This window comes from Mchenga conophoros, linkage group LG16 (genome assembly GCF_057382185.1).
Source record: "Mchenga conophoros isolate Kocher_MC1m ecotype Shallow Benthic linkage group LG16, M_conophoros_male_GT1.1, whole genome shotgun sequence".
In the NCBI taxonomy this organism is placed as follows: Eukaryota; Metazoa; Chordata; class Actinopteri; order Cichliformes; family Cichlidae; genus Mchenga; species Mchenga conophoros.
The window spans coordinates 29,727,450-29,744,830 of NC_140541.1; the positions used below are offsets into that span (position 1 = coordinate 29,727,450).

At 37.7% G+C, this 17,381-nt stretch overlaps 1 protein-coding gene across 1 annotated transcript in view; it reads left to right on the forward strand.

Annotated features, from left to right (window-relative positions):
* Positions 1-17,381, forward strand: part of thsd7ba (thrombospondin, type I, domain containing 7Ba) — a 197,440-nt gene that overhangs the window by 158,097 nt on the left and 21,962 nt on the right. The window contains exons 17-18 of the mRNA XM_085248678.1: positions 14,269-14,402; positions 15,535-15,694. Coding sequence (XP_085104804.1) covers positions 14,269-14,402; positions 15,535-15,694 — 294 coding nt within the window. The remainder of the gene's footprint in view (positions 1-14,268; positions 14,403-15,534; positions 15,695-17,381) is intronic.

Consider the following 17,381-nt stretch of genomic DNA (forward strand, 5'->3'; position numbering starts at 1 on the left):
CTGCAAAGATGAGTGGAACAAATTGTTCCACAGTGCTGTAAAAGTCTCATTGAGAGTTATTGCAAATGCTTGCTGCTGTTAAGGGTGGCCCGACCAGTTATTAGGTTTAGGGAGCAATCCCTTTTTTTACACGTGGCCACTAATATGCAAACTGTCATGACCATTGATCAACAACCACTGATCAAAGCTCATTGATCACTGACAATTGATCAATGGCCATGAGTACCATTCCAAACAGTTGGGGAATGGCTGCAATCACAGCATTGTAATATGGCAAAAGATGAAAGAGTGGGCACTGGCCTCTAGGTGTAAATAGACTGGGGGCTTAGCAATTCGAAACAACAACATTGCAGATGTGGAAGCAGAGCAGCTGCAGATGAAAGTTTCAGCCTGTCTCAGCAATGCAGTTTCTGTGGCTGTGATCAGTTCTACTAGCGGGATTTTTCTCTGTGTCACAGCAACCCTTTTGCAAGGATGTTTTTCTTTGCTTGGATGAGTTGTCTGTCAGACAAATCTTTTACCCACTTGTCCACATCCTCGGTGCGGCATCCTTCTCTCGTCTGGACGCTTAGAATTTCCGTATTTTGCTGGTGTTTCCAACACACAACAAGTGGGTCAAACTTCCTTTGTTGCCTGGTCTTAGACTTTCATGCTGTGCTAGACGAGCCTTCTTAGTGAAGTCAAACACCTTTTGAAGAGTATTCTCATCTGGAAACATTGTAAGTCTCTGTCAGATCCGCGCCTCTTTTGATTTTAGCACATCAATGGTAAAAAAAAATGTTGTCTCACCCGTTCATTGAGCAGCTGACTCTGTGCCTTCTGCAGGAAGGCACCACTGAAGATCTTGTCAGTGATGCTAGTTTCAGTCATTGTACAAAAGAATTGTTTATAAGGTTGGGGAAACCTGCATTCAACTGAGACTGCAGAAGTCATTTGGATGAGTGACGAAATGTTTCTCTCACTGAAAACTGAAAACCAGATGAACAGAATCAACTTTTGGGGATCTTTTTCTAATATTTTAATTAGTTTGGTGATCTGAAACATTTAAGTGTGACAATCATACAAAAAAAGTAAGAAATCAGGAAGGGGGCAAACACTTTTTCACACCACTGTATATCCCACATTTTTAAACATAATTATAAATTCACCCAAAAACCTTTCTAATGAAATCATGAACCCCTTCTCATTGATGTAAGAGTACCACTATTTGTAGCATACAAAACAAATTTCCCACGTGTGGGACTAATAAAGGTTATCTTATCTTATACTGCTAAACACAAGATGCCCTGAGAGATAGCCACTGAGAGCTCACAGATGTCAAAGCTGAGCTCCAAGGCAAACACAAATTGGATCTATAATTACTAGAGATATCTGAATTTCATCAAAACTCCAACTGTTTACCACCAAATGCTGAGACATCACGTACTATATTCACTTTCCATATAACACATGTCTTCATTCTGTTAAGGCCTTGGGGTCTACACTGCATGCACTATGTGTGCTAAGCGGTTTGTCTGTGGATGCTGTTTTAAGAATTTTTTGGTGAACAACAAGCAAGATGTAAAATTAATAAAATTGCCTTCCATTTCTCAAATGATGATGCTTCATCTATCCCGTCTATAAGAATGAATAATTATATTTAATTTATAAGTTTTTACAAACAGTGTTGTTTTTGTAGTGAATTGGAAACAGTTCAATAGTTGTCAGCGGTTCAATCTTGGGCTTATTCTGTCACCAGACTGCACCGATGCATCAATCCATGTGGGTGACTGTGTCTATTAGAGAGAAAGCCTTGTATGTATGCAGCAGGTGCTGTATGAATGTCAGTGTGAAGGATAGGGGAATAGGGCTTGTTGCATGCATCAAACATCACAGTTGTTTTAAAGTCTCAAAAGAAATTCCTTAATTATTTTAAAAATCTATGCCACTTTTTTAAAAGGTAAGACAGAATTTTAATTATAAGTATATGTAAATGATATGTAGATGTAAATGATTAAGATTTTACCCACCATATCCTATATACAATACAACAGTCAACAGTTATTTCCCAGACTCTGTTTTGTTTTGACAGAGTCAAAATAAGGTATGTTGTGCTTTCTTGGCCATTGCTTGATCTCTTGGCTCCGTTCACATGGGTGTTTATGTATTTGTCGGTAAGCTACGGGGCTGCTGATCCTACTGGGTAACAGTGTCTTGCTTTAGAGAAAAGAAAATGAAAATGGTGACACACGGTTTTAAATAGGCCTTAATTTACTGACAATTTGTTTTTTATCTCAACCACACATTTACTGATGAGAAATGTCATGGTGTCTGCTGGTATTGCTGCCAAGCTAAGCTCTAATGGTGCTGCTGTTTATGTTACCCAAGCTCACTATTTTTTCAGTAACACATGTAAATGTTTGATGCTGTTGGCTGTTGCAGGATTAAATTTCTACTAGTCTTGTCAGCACTTGTTTTTGATATTTATCTAGTCTGCCCTCATGGCTTAGCTCTTGTTGATAAATCTTTAATACATTTGGTGTAATTGGCTTCAAGTATTTTAGTTTATCAGATTTTCTCTACAGATTTAAAATCTTATTTTGAAAGGATAATTAACTCTGTTCACTTAGTAAATGATTAAAAGATGTGTCTGTTGTTCATGCATTATACAATTCGACCTAAACCACGGTCCCGTTAAAGTTGTGAGGATTAGCTAATCACACTTCATGAACATGTGACCGTTATTACTGTCTCTATGCCAAAACTGAAGTTATAAACAAGTTTAAAAAATAATTGAGTCTGCATATGTTTGCTGGGAAATTGGAGTTCTGGGAGTTTTACCTACCTTAGAGCCTGCATTGTGTGCTGTTCTCCTACTAGCCAGATTAAATAAAATACTGTTCAATCTACACATCGAATCTAACATTCTTACCAACACACATTGTCTGCTGAAGCTAGCTAAATATGTTGACAGTTGCTTTTAGAAACTGTTGGGTTGTTTGGCTGTGTTTTGTTTTTTGAGTCGTTACCCATTTTCATTGTAAAGAACCTTCAATTCACTGAATCTGAATGAACAGCCTCGTACACATAAGAATTCATCCTGCTACTTCTTTATGCAGTCACATTATCAAGAATACTACTGGTCCAGTTCCACTAGCAGACACACATGCTTATACTGTCTCCACTATGTTTGCCAGATGATGGAATATATTTCAGCTCATAAGGTGTTCCTTCTCTTCTGAAAACATTCTCATTCCTATCATTCTGGTACAAGTTTATCTTGTTTTGATCTGTCCAAAGAGTTTTCAAAGATTGTTTTTGTTTTCCAGGACTTTTCAATGTTTTCTGGGGTTGCAGAAAATTCCTGAAAAAGCCTGGCTTCCTATTCTTTAGTGTAACCAGTGGTCTGCATTTTGCCATCGCATCCACATTGCAGACTTTTATAATAATATACCTACTTCCTCTGGAGTGTTCTTAGTTATAAACAAGACTGCATAACAATACATTTTAGCATTCCATGTTTCTGGAGTCCTTTTGATGTTGTTAAGCTAGCCAGTGCATTCCCTGTTTTAAGAATGCACCAGATTATCGATTTGCCCACACCTAAACCTGGTCATTTCAGTTCATTGTCAAGATACTTTTGAGCCTTTGAAAATGAGGGCCTATGTATAAAAATGGCTGTAATTCCTTCAACTTAACTGCAGTGGTGTGCTGAGGTAAAATATAAAAAAAATTATATTTCTTAGCACAAATTTTATGGACCTAATTGTAGGATTCTGCCCAAGGAATAAAACCAACACGTGGTCTTTAGCTATAGATATATACACATCTAGTTGAATACAATTAATATGAATTCCATCTACCCATCCATCGTTTATTTTTTTGATAAATTATGTTTTAAAATTAATAATAATATATTACTGTTATTTATCTTACCGTTATGGAGTAACCAATAGAAAAATGCAAGCTTTTTAACGTGAGGCAGTTGTTGCATACTGATGCATGAAGGGAGCAGAACCCACGGGGGTTACTACACTGACAGACAGTTGCTTTCATATATCCCAGAGATGAGAGAGCCACATCATGTTCATATGACGTTGGGAATGCACAACTCTGCGAGCAGTGTTGGATATACATCTTCCACAAGCAGCCAAAACTTGCCCGTAATGCCTTTAGCCATTTTAGCTGGGTTTGTCAGGTCAGATTCAGTCATCTCAGAATGTCATTTTTTTTCCTGAAAAATTCTCAAGCTAGAAAGCCTTTCATGTTACTGTGACAGCAGCTGTGAGTCATCATGTCCTTTGCTTCAGGATAACCGCATAACGAAAAATGTTTTTAATATGACGAATAGGAAATGTTATATATCTTATAGTCTAACATATTTTTGTTTTATTTTATAAAACAAGTCTGTCTTCATTTGCACATCAAATAAGGTTGCACAACAAATATAATGAGCAAAACAGTTTACACAGCATGTAAGATGTAGTGGTACAATGTACTGAGCAGAAGGCAAATTGAAGCCATAAGCAAATATTTAATTATTTTTGTGCAGACTGTGTGCATATGCTCATCCGGGGCACGGAACTTTGAAAACAAAGGTTATACCTGCTTTTGGCAGTAATATGTCACCACTTTGTACTGTTGTGAAAAGTACCATGAATCAATATTGATATGATAAATCTTGCAGGAACCTTGGCTTGTACTGAAGACACACAAGTGGGCCGTTGTACTTCCCCAGAGTAAATAGGGGTGCAGTGGTGACAGACACTGTATCAGCCATTATATGCAATATTTTCTACATACTGTGTCGACCTATAAGTGCTTTTGAGAGCTCTTTGTATGCCAGATTGTATGACCTACCGTAACAGAGGCACCCCTGTCTTGTTGTTTCGAAAATCTTCAATAATGACTGTTCACAGTGCAGCAAAAATAAAGCCCAAAGTACACAATTATTGCGACATTATTCAGTAATATAAGCTGCTTTGCTTACCTTATTCAAGTGCAAATTTGAGATTTGGCAAGTACAGCATCGGCTATGCTTACCGTAAAAGCACTTGATTGTTTGTACTTTCAGGCATTTTACTTTTCGGGCTCTGTGAATAAATTGATAGCTGCTGCTTTGATGTTACTAGCTGTTCTGCTTTGTCGTAAATGTTCTTAGGGACTCTCTTCATCGCCGTGACAGGTGTTATGTTATAGTTATGAGTGTGTCATGTTGGTAATTTCCATACTTCTGTAAATAATTTGTTGAGAGTGTTTATATTATTGTGGCATATACTATGTGCATCTATCCTTGCCAGTATGGTGGTGTTAACTCATTTTCATCTTATCACTGCATGAAGTTTATTTAGAATATTATTATATTATATCATTCACACACAGCGATTCTCTTGCACCAAAGATTTAATATAGACTATGAAATGAAAATAGAACATGCTTGAGTTGAGCATTTACAGAAAGCTATTGTCTTTTTTTTTTAATTCTATGTATGATGAACCGAGGCACACTGCATGATGACATTGTAGTGACCCATCAGTCGCAAATTATTCTGGCCTAAAGCATACCCTGCTGTATTGTCCTTTTGATTACAGCTGACAAAATGAATGCCCTGTATTGAATAAAATTTCAAACTAGTCGTTGAGATCATAGGCAAATCAAGAATGTTTTTAAAAGGTTAAAGAGAACCAAAGTTTCACAGTGTGACTCTAAAACCTCTAAAACCTACATTAATTTTTATATGCAGTGTATGGGTACACCCCGTTCTGTTGGAATCATTAGTGTATACAGTTAATTTTCCTCAGTCAAGTCTCGTTCATCCTTCTGTTGAAAATCAAACACAGCCCATAGCAACTCAAGGGAATGGATGGATCCCAAACTGCAGGATTAATGTTAGATATCTTGTGCTTACCTGGCTGCAGCCAGATGGTGAACTCATCATTGGCTTCATTAGAAAGACAGACTTTTGTAGTCATATTCTGATGGAGCTTCTGATGACCATTGAGGTGTAATTAACTAAGGGCATTGCTTGGGTAAATGATATTCTCCCCCTGTAAGCCAGACCCGTATTTGTTAAGAAAGTTTGAAGTGCTGCCATTATTCTCAAACAGGCTACATTTTAAAGCCCTTCGAAAGTCTCTAGCCAACCAGATGATCAAAAGCAAATTGAAAGTTGGGACACAGTGTGAAATGTAAATTAAAATAAAAATACAATGACTTGCAAATCTCATAAACCCCTATATCAATTCTTTAACTGATACAATTCATGAAAAATCTGAAGAAAAAAAATCATTTTTAATTTCATTGCAGCAACACATCTCAAAAAAGTTGGGACGGCCAATAAAAGGCTGGGAAAGTAAGTGGAACTAAAGAGGAAGTAGTTAGTAGTAAATAGTTAGGTTCATTTGCAACAGGTCAATAAAGGTTCACTGTGCCACAAATGCAGGTGAAAGTGCTATCATACAAAGGAGCATTATGTGAGCATGATAGAGAAATGTTGCTGTCGTCCATGGCCTAAGCGCCTTAAAAATGGACTGAGGAAAAGTTAAATGTTGTTGTCACACAAATTAAAATTTGAAATTCTTTTTGTAAAACATGGATGGACACTATGTCCTTCGGACTACCCTCCTGAGACCGAGCCTATTCATTTATGTCTGCTGTAATGGACATTTCTTTTTGGTCTATATCTTTTGAATTATTTGAGTTTCCCCACTAAGTCCTGATGTGCTAAATAGTCCCCTATTTAACACATCACGACTGTGGCCTTTCCAATGATATTTCATGTGTTTGGGTGACCTTGTTTGGCTCCAAAAAGAAATCACAAAAAAAGTTAATCTGAAAGATACTTTTTTCCTGAGTTCTCAGGAAGTTATTGGTAAGTGGGCCCAACCAGCTTGTTATCAATGCTGGGTTCAAAAGCCAGTTTGGGGTGATGGTTTGGGGTGCACAAGTGCCTGAGGAGCTCATACCCAGAACATCCGGACAAGCACCATCAATGCTGTACACATCTTTTTTTAGAAGACCTTGCGAGACAATGCCAGACATCATACTGCATCTTTTTTTCCCCAAGTGGTACATTTTGTTTGAACTATTGGTATGTTAAAATGTTCTATTGAATCTATAAGATATGTAGACCATTGCATTATGTTTTTGTTTTTTTAATTTTACACAATATTTACACACCTTTTCAGAAATGGGGTTATAAAAAAGGTTAGCTGTACCAATTAAATAACCTAACAACTGTTAGTATCCAGCGACAACCAGGCAAAGGCTGTGAAGTGACGGTGCTAAGCACTGCACTTCCAGGTGTTTCTTTTACTTTAGCTTCACAGGGTGTTGCTGTCACATTGTCACACCTCCAGTGTGTTTCTTTGAGCTTCCTAAAGCCATTTTGCACTAATAAACATTTCAAAACTATGAGGAATATGCCCAGTAGTGAGATAAATTATTTTCTTGCACTGTTATTTGATGTAGTATTTTTGTGACTAATGGGTGAAAGTGGAAGAAGAAAAGTTCACATAGAAGGAAATTACAATATTTATGGGAAATACTGCAGAAAGGTCATGTTTTTCAGAAGCCAGCCACTACCCTCACACATCCTGGAATCATCCATGGCATTTCAGCTGCGTACACAACAACGGAGCATGGGAATTATGTAGCAAGTTTTTTGTGTTATAAGCAATGGAAATGCAGCAGTGAACAAGAAGCTCATGGTAGAACCGCTGTCATGTCCAAAGCAAGTTATAGAGAAAAGATAATAATAAATAATGAATTGTTTTCTTTTTGTAGTTCCTTTGTTAGTTAATGGAATGAAACCTCAAAACCACTGACCAACCTCTTTTTAAAAATTTGTATGCCACGACCGCCAGACAAAACAGGGATGGGTCTTTGTTCTGACATCAGCTGGCCAGACCACAAATCCTGAAAGAATGGCCATTGCTCCCACATGGGATCTCTGAGACTGGTGCTTATGCACATCTGTTTTGGTTACTGTCTGCAAATTATTTGTCAAATTTCCCATATACATACACATATTCTCATATTACGTGAATTTTTAGACATATTCCTAGTTTTGTAAATATGCAGAAGTTATAGATAAGGTTAAACACCACAGTCAGTGTGAACTTGTCCTTTTTAGCTCAATGTATGGCTTCAGAAGTGTTTACAGTTGGACTCTTTTATTTGAAACAGAATTTCTTCACATACACTAGTGATATAAATTGCAAAAGACAAGGGCGGATGCTGAGGCTCTTGTATGTGGAAAAAGATATTTGACCACATCTATTATTATGGTGCAAGGTTAAGTACTTGCAAAATGTCTCTGCTAATGTATTCCTGTCTTGGTGAGCTAGGTTCTTGTAATAGATTACAAAATAAATGAGAAAAGGAGATTATTTCAAAGCATGATTGGCAATCAATTTGTGTAATTACAGAAAGTCACGGCGTTGCCCTGCAGTAGAGCCAACACAGCAGTGGGTCCAAAGGGGATGTTAGACAGACTGTAAATCTTGTAAAGGCTTTGGTTCATGAAAGTGTTTGATAGTAAGAAAACTAATTGGAAGACAGTTATGAGAGAGAGAGAGAGAGAGAGAGAGAGAGAGAGAGGGTGAGGATAATAAGAACCAACTCAATGGTCAATGACCAACTGTTGAAATTAAGTGCAGCTACGGTCAGGTCTCTGTCGGCCATGTGCTTTTGTGATGCTCGCAACATAAAACAACTACAGTGGTTTAAACAATGCTTAAACAATGCTCTTCTATTGTGGCTACTATACATGGCTATACAGTATAGCGTGTTGAAAGAGTACATTCACAGAATTCCTGTGACTCAGTATAAATTTGGAATTCAGTTTATTAATCTATCTATTAATTTATTAAAGTGTTATAAGTCTGTCTGGTGTAAAACCAGTATAAACAGCATAGTGTCAATGTTAGGGGATCAACATCAGCCACCATAGCTTGTGAAAGTACTGACATCTTGTTGAATTCAGTTGTGTAAATCCACGAAGAGCAGCAGGTCTGCAGATCACATAAGAAAACCTACTGAAGCTCACTTGCTGAATCCCCCGGTATCTCCTGACTCATTTTACTGTTTAGGTGTTGAGTTAATGTAGACAACAGAAACTAGTTATTTATTTAAATAGCACAAGGTTCTGTTGCCTTTGCACAAAAATAGTTAGTAGAATCATACTTCAAAGAGTAACTTTTTACTTTCTTTGAGTACATTTAACAGCCTGTACTTTTCTCCTTTAACTTGAGTAAAAAACTTGCTTCAGCACTGCAACTGTTACTGCAATATTTTTTAACCAGGTATCTACTTAAGTACAAGAAGTCTGTACTTTTGCCACCTCTGGTTCTGTTCTTTTCCTATCCCAGCTTCATCTTCTGTCATCTTAAATCAGTTTGTTTGTATTTTCATTCAGCAGTGTTGTATTTCTCTTCTGAAAAATCCCAAATTGACGTCTTCAAAAGCAAGGCTCTATTATACTGTATTTTGGCACATTTTAAGTTATCATCTCATGAGTGTATTTTAGAGGTCATCATCACCCCAGAATAGATCCTACTGTGTTTCTCAGTGGTGCCATTGTTTTTTAGCTCATCCATGGGCCTACTGACAATAATTGCAGAGTCTATTTGAAGTTGGAGGCACACAGTGACACTATGAAAGAGATTTATAGAATAGATTGCTCAGCATCAAGGCTTCGTGTTCCATTTTCTCTCTGTTTACAATAAAATGCCATCCCTGCAGAAGGGCCTGCTGGTGCTTCAAGTCCTTTTGTGTTGGTCTTTTATCTATCTGATTGTGTATAGGTGTGTTGTCTTTTTATGTGCACTTGCGCATCACTGGGTAAACTTCTAGAGTACAGTAGGTATGTGTGTATTTGTTTTTTGGGCAGGAGCCATGTACAAATTAGCATCTAGCGAAGCCATGGAGTTTTATTTCCATGTCTTGCAAGTAGATTGTTTTTTCCTCTGTAAATATGGGACTTTATATTCACTGCTAAATATTTTTACTTATTCTGATGCAATTCAAGTGGGAAAAAGGCATAAATGAAAGAATGATTCAAAATGACAAGGAAAAACTTGCTGCATTGGCATTAATGGGGATTTATCAGCACAAGAATATACAGTCAAAAGAAATTAAACCTTTTTCAATTCCAAGGTTTTACGTATGGTGATATGATAATCGGGGGGGAAAAGAGCCCTTCTGAGCCTTAAGAGCTTCTAAAACACCTCAGGTATAAAATAACACACAACAGTTTCCATCTTTTCTTTACTTATTTACCAAAAGAAAAACAATCTAAGTGCACCCTATGATGCAGTAGCTTTTAGAAGAACCTTTAGCAGCAATAGCATGTAGTCATTTTCTGTGATTTTGTCAATTTCTCACATTTTGGCCCATTCTTCTTTATACCTTTCTTTCAGTTCATTGAGGCTTGTGGGCTTTCATTTTTGTATAGCTCAAGGTTCCACGACAGCATTTCTATGAAGTTGAGGTCTGGACTTTGACTGAGCTACTGCAAGACCTTGATTAATTTGTTTTTCAGTCATTCTGTTGTGGATTTGGTGGTATGCTTGGGATCATTGTCCTGTTACATAACCCAGCCAAGACTTAGCTGTCATACAGATAAGCTCTCATTTGACTGTAGAATAGAATACTTTGGTATAAGAGGAGGTCATGGTTGGGTCAATGAACGCAACGTGCTCAGGTTCTGTGGCTGCAAAACATGACCAAATGTCACGCCTTCACCACTGTGCTTGACGGCTAGTATGGGGTGTTTTATGTTGCGATGCTGTGTGCATAATGGCTAAAGACATTATTCCAGAAGTCTTGTGGTTTGTTCTGATGCAACTTTGCAAAGCTAAGCCTTGTTCTTTTTAGAGAAAAGAGGATTTCTCATGACAACACTCACAAACAAGCCCTACTTTTTCAGTCTTTTTATAATTGTACTGTCATGGACATTTAATGCTGACTGAGGCCTCTACAGTCTGAGATGTAGCGCTTTGGTTTTTTGCGGTTCCTCTCAACATTTCACAGTCTGACCTTTCGGTGAATTTGAGATTCCTGGAAAGATTGTGGCATTGTGTTATGGCACATCTGAATGCCCCAGGGCAGCAAATTGCCACAATCTCTGCTTTTATGGCACATGGCCTGACTTGAAGTGGACTTGGTGGGACATCCACTCCTAGGAAGTCTGGCAGCTGTCTTGAATGTTTTCTACTTGTGAGTTGTCTTTGCCACTGTGGGAGGATGGAGAAATTGTTTAAATGTCCTTACAACAGTTCTCAAATTGATGGGCAGCAGCAAATGCTTCTTTAAGATTATTGCTGATGTCTTTCCTCCTCGGCACGGTGTTAACACACACCTGAATGCTTCAGACCAGCAAAGTGCTAAATGTCCGCTTATATAGACGTGTTTGCGTGGGCTGATTGTCAAGTAATCAAGTGCATTTGATTAACAACATCTGACTACTTCTTACCTTCTTCCAATGGAAGCAGTAAGGGTGTACATCGTTTTTCAGACATTGCATTTTAGTTTTTGTTTAATAAGTAATGACACTGCGTAATATGACATATGTTGCTCTTCATTTAAGGTTGCTTTTACCAAATTTTAAGACCTTGTCTGATCAACCAACTTCTGTTATTTGTTTTTAATATTTAAAGCCATATAACTGAAAGAAGGTACAATATATAATCTTTGTACCATGACTGTGCAGTGGTACATTTGCCATCTCAAGAATCATTTGGCTTAAAAAAGCATTACAAGTCTAGTTAATATTCATTTTGAATGAATATACTATATGTTTAAATCTAAAGCTGTGTATTTTATTCGAATGTTTTAATTAAACTCATTCAGAATTACCCAAACAGAAACTTGTCAGTGAGATAACACTTTATATTCAGTAACCTTGTTTAGATACAGAGCACACAGCCTCTCTGAGCATATGCTTATTCACGCGGACTTCCCGCTCACCATCTCCAGACAAATTAATTCCTTGGAGTTGCCTTCAGCTGCAGGTCTGGCCAGAGCACAGCTGTTACAACCAACTGCAGCATTTTAAAAACTCTCTCAGCATTTTTAGTCATTCAGTTTGGCAAACTATCCGGGACGCCTAGATTCACTGTAGATGATAAAGTACCTAATCATCCTTTACCCTCATTAATGAAACACCGAGGAGAATGCAGTTTTTCAAATTTACGCAGAACTATACATTTCTGTCACTGCAGGCAAAATCTATACTAATGATCATATCATTGTTCTTCTCTCCCCTGCCCCAACTTCTGGCTTGTCATGCACTGCTAATATGGACATCCACGCAGGCTCAGGTCAGTGCTATTCATTCTGTACGTATACTCTGCTTTAGCTAATGAAGACAGAATGCATGCCGGATCTGTCCAAGTCACATATACTTCTGACCTTTCTAGCCCTTCGGCCGAGAGAAAGAACAATAGTTTGATTGGTGCGAGTGCAACACGAACAGAAGTAATTTATCCGAAGTGCATTTAGAGGATACATCATCTGCTTTTTAACTGGAGAAATTCACACTGCCAAGATGTCAGGGCTTCATTATATCGTGAACAGTTTTTTAAAGTGTTCTAAAAAGAAATTGAGTCAGATGATATTATTGTATTGTTAATCTTTAAAAAAAAATGATTTTAGGAGTCTTTTAAAAGGAATAAAAGAGCCGCCTGTTTGTCTTTCGTCTGTAATGAAGTGTGTGTGACAAAAGTTGTACTCGAAAGGTGGAGTGGTTTGCATTGGAACCACATATCAGGAGTGATTGGTTTGAATCCCACGGTCGTCTGGGGCCTGTGTGTGTGGAGTTTACATGTTCTTTCTGTTCCTCTGTGGGTTTCCTATTGGTACTATAGCATCTTCCCACAGTCCAAAGACATACATGTAAAGTTATTGACTGACTCTAAATTAGCCATTGGTGTGAAATCATGTGGGGGGGGAATTACAGAACAGAGTGCTGTATGAATGTATATGAATGAGCGATACGCTCTAAAAAGGCGAGGCTGTTCCTATTCTTTGTTGCGCTGCACCTGCTTTAAACTGCAATTTACTCCCTGTGTGAACCTGAACTGAGACGCTCCAGCCCGGGTTGAAAAGTTTGGGATCAGTGATGAATAAATAGTGTAGCAATTGAGGAAAATGGCTTAAAAATCACTCTTTGGGTGATAAAAATTAGCCCTTCAGCTGGTGCTGTGTTTCTGCAGTAGTAGCGGAGCATGTGTGAGAAGAACAGTTGCCAGTTTACCAAGCTAGGGGCATCTGCAGGGACAGATGGGAGATGATGACGTGTGTAATAGGCATCTGTGTGGCCCACAGGGGAGGGAATACTCGAGAATCATTCCCTGTCTCTATCTCAGCACACACACACTCGTGAGCGCACACACCACGGTGACACCCATTACAGCTTGTCATAGCTTTCTCCACAAATTGTCCTCAAGAGTGCACCTTTAACTGTGGCAGACAGTTACATAGATTGAGAGTAAACATGTGTTTACAGGAGCATTGTGCTGGCTGCTCCCTTGGTTCAACAGACATGCCAGATTCAGTGGCTGAGTGGAGAAAAGTGAATAGCCTCAAAAGCGAGCCAATTACATCATCAGCTGAAGGGCCCGTTGCCATGCTCATTGTCGTTTTACGCACCCCATGCTGTTCTCTCCATTTCACGCGCAGGTTTATTTTAGTGTGGAAAAAAGACTTTTCATCTATAGCTGTATATAAAACGTCTTTCAGCACCTCTCTGTAGTACAGCCTTCATTTTCTCTAGCTACTCTGACTGTCCTCACAATTTGTATTATTTTGTCAACTTTTAATTATGTTTAAGCCTCATTTATGCTCTAAAATATAAAGAACATCGGCTGGCATAAAACTCAGGCGCAGACTTCAAAACATCTCAAGAATACACAAGTGCTTGATGGTAAAAATAAACAAAACATGAAGGTAAATGCTACCACATGTAAGAAATTAAGCCTGAAAGCTCAAAGCGGTGTGTTTTTCTATCTTTACCAAAGGAAAACCCAGGTGAGATACTGTTTCTGCTACAGAGACACCTCATTAGGTGTGAAAACTAAAAGTGTTCCTACATTTTTGCTATAATTGTAACAACCAACTCTTCCTTTTGTAGCATGCTTGTGTGTGGAGGGCAGGTGGGGTCACTGTGTGTATGAGTTAATTTGTATGCATGTCTAGTTTTTCAGGTCACATGCTTAGTTGCTTTCCTTCTATTGTTTATTATACGTGTCCTTTTCCTCCTGTGTATGTGTGTGTATGTACATACAGGTGTATGAGGCTCTGCCATGCTACAGTGAATGCAGCCAATACGAGTGGAGGGCCGAGCCATGGTCCATTTGTACCATCAACACTGTGGACGACCTGCCTGCCTGTGGGGAGGGAGTCCAAAGCCGCAAGATCAGGTCAGTGAGTAGGTTAGGTTTAGAAGACTGCTTGCCTAGCGTTGCAACAATGGAAAGAGAAGACTGCCAACGATCCTAAATCTGGCACTCTCACTGGCCCCAGCACTCGCAATGCCAAGGGAAAATAAACAGTCAAAAACAATCCACAGCTTCCTAATGAGTGTCGATAGATTTTTGTGCACTGCCTTTTAGTGCTACTTTAAAAAGCCACGGAGAAAAAGAGTGAAGTATTGACATTGCTGTTGGATTAAGCATCGTCAGAGAGAATAGACACTGATTTGGGCAATTGTGTTATTGTGTCCAAAGAAACTGATCTGGACTTGTTCAGTGTGAGTAACAGAAACTAATTTGCGCTAATCAACCACTCAAAAAGAAGAGTTTTTACAATACCTTATGTACATTCTCTTCTTCTGAGAATAGTCAGCAAAATTTTGTTTGTACTTTGTATGTAAGTGTTCTAAATTCCCTTACCTATAATTATTGAATGTTTAAGGTTTGTACATTTATCATATTAGATAAATGTACAATAATGATGTAAAAATATCAGTACTTACTGTCAAATGAATGACCAGGGTAACAGGAATGATCTATTACATGATTAACTGTTACTCCTTTAAAGAATGAAAAAAGACTACTAATAATAGATAATGATGAGCTATTAGAGTTCATTATTGAATAAATTACTTAAAAGTTAGATTATCACTACTTCTATGCGAGTAAAACTAGGTAACAGTCACTGGTTCATCAGTTATCATGAATTCACCCACTTCTGAGAGATACAAATAATGACCTCACACTAGTAAAGACTTGTTTAAGCAGGAGATCCGACTGAAGCCAACCATCCAGCTGGGAATCTTTTCTCTCTGCTGCAGGACAACAATTCCATATCATCTTGACAAACAATATGTTACTCTTCCTGAAATGTAATTAAGCCGTTTTAACGAGGAAAAATCTGTAGTTATATTTCGAGTGAAAACAAACTACCTTGAGAATTTTACCTGACCCAAAAAACATATAAACATGTAATCTAGTGTGAGTCATAAACTCAGAAATGGGTTTTAAAACTCAAAAAAAAGTTGTGCTTCTGGGGCCCTAGAGACTTATTACACAGCTGCATCTGCTGCGCTCATAGGTGTGTAAAGAAAGGAACAACGGGGAATGGGGAAGACAGCACTGTGGAGGATAGTCTGTGTGATCAAGAGGAAATGCCACTGAGAGCCCAGGTCTGCTATCTGGCATGCCCCAATGACTGTGTCATGGCGCCCTGGGGACCTTGGAGCAACTGCCCTGTGGTAAGAAACAGAATTTAGTGGCCGTTTCTGCTGTTATTTGACAAATTGTCAGGGAGTAAGTTGCTTGATTTGTTGTTTTCATCTCAACTGTATCCATAATAACATATATATATATATATATATATATACATATATACATATATATATATACACACACATATATATATATATATATATATATATATATATATATATATATACATATATATATATATATATATATATATATATATATATATATGAAGCATTTACAGTATAAGCTGCAGGTAAAAATGGACAAATACCCAGCTGATCAAACAACGTATTTCATTATTGCCTTTTATTATTTCTAAAAAGTAAGGGCAAAAAACATGTATGTGCATTAAGTTCTGCATTTAACTATCAACTATCTGCTGTTAACAGGCTCACAAATGCTTAGATGAGCTTTATGGCCTTCCATAAAATTATTTGTGTCATTAGAAACCAGGTGTTTTTGTAACATGTCACATTACATGTGTTTATCTAACTTCAGTATAGCTTAATATATATAAATATATATTCATATTCACAGTGAAGCACTGTTCTGTACTTGTTCTGTAATATTTTCTGCATAGTTTAAGGTAAAGTGGATAAATTGAACTTTATTAATACGCCTCTGTTCTATAATGAAGGTTAGCCCTCAGGCTGCAACTACGTAACATATGTCCCCGAGTGTTTGTAGCCACAGGCTATTGGTCATATGGCCTCTTAGCTGTGTTATAGGTTTCCTGTCAAACGCAACAGTTCATTGGACTGGAACATTAGAGTCAGAAGAGGTGAAACGAGCTAATTAGTCTACTCTACACATTGATTCATTCAGTGTTTCAGTCTACAGTATTTAGTAGCACTTTAGCATTAAAGGACTGCAGTAATGCTGTAGGTGAAATAATAATGCAAAACACATCAAACTGAGAGCTAATTAAACAGTCCTGTTTTTACAGCTAGGAAAGCTCTGCACATGATGTAGGTGTTTGTTTTTGCATCTGTTGTTTAATCAAATACTGACTCAACTGAAATTTAGCCACTTGAAAGAATATTTCTGGTACGTAATACATAAATATACTGATGCAGAGAAAAAATAGGATAAAATAAAAATGTTAACATACAGTAAGCTTAACATTTTATCTACACAATTGATCTAAATCATTTTAAATCAAATATGTGAGCCTTACATTATCCTGTCCTACATAAAAGTAGTAATAAAGTAAAGAATTGATGAAGCAAGTCTACTCATACACACCGGGGTATGCAGCTGATTTACAGTCTCTGCTGTCAACCTTAAACTGCCACTGCGCTGCAGTTTGGTCAAATATTTTTGTGCTTCTTGAAGTTAATCTCTAAAATTCAACAACTTGAGATGATGATGGAAATAACGCTTGACACTGATTCTGCATCCTCATGCTGTGAAAGGAAAACCTCCTCTGTAAGTGATAATGTTAGATCAAACAGAGATATTTTATGTAAAGTATGCCCATCCACTGTAATTAGCAGAAGCTTTGTACCCTTAGGTTATTTCTGCTCTCTCAGCTGGAATGAAGGTATTGTGCTGCATGTACAGGTATGTGACGAGATGTGTGGGGTACAAAGGCAGCATAGTGATAAACGATAGCATACTAGGTAATAACAGTTTGATGCTTCCCTTTTCTCAGCCTTGTTTTAGTTTAAGTTA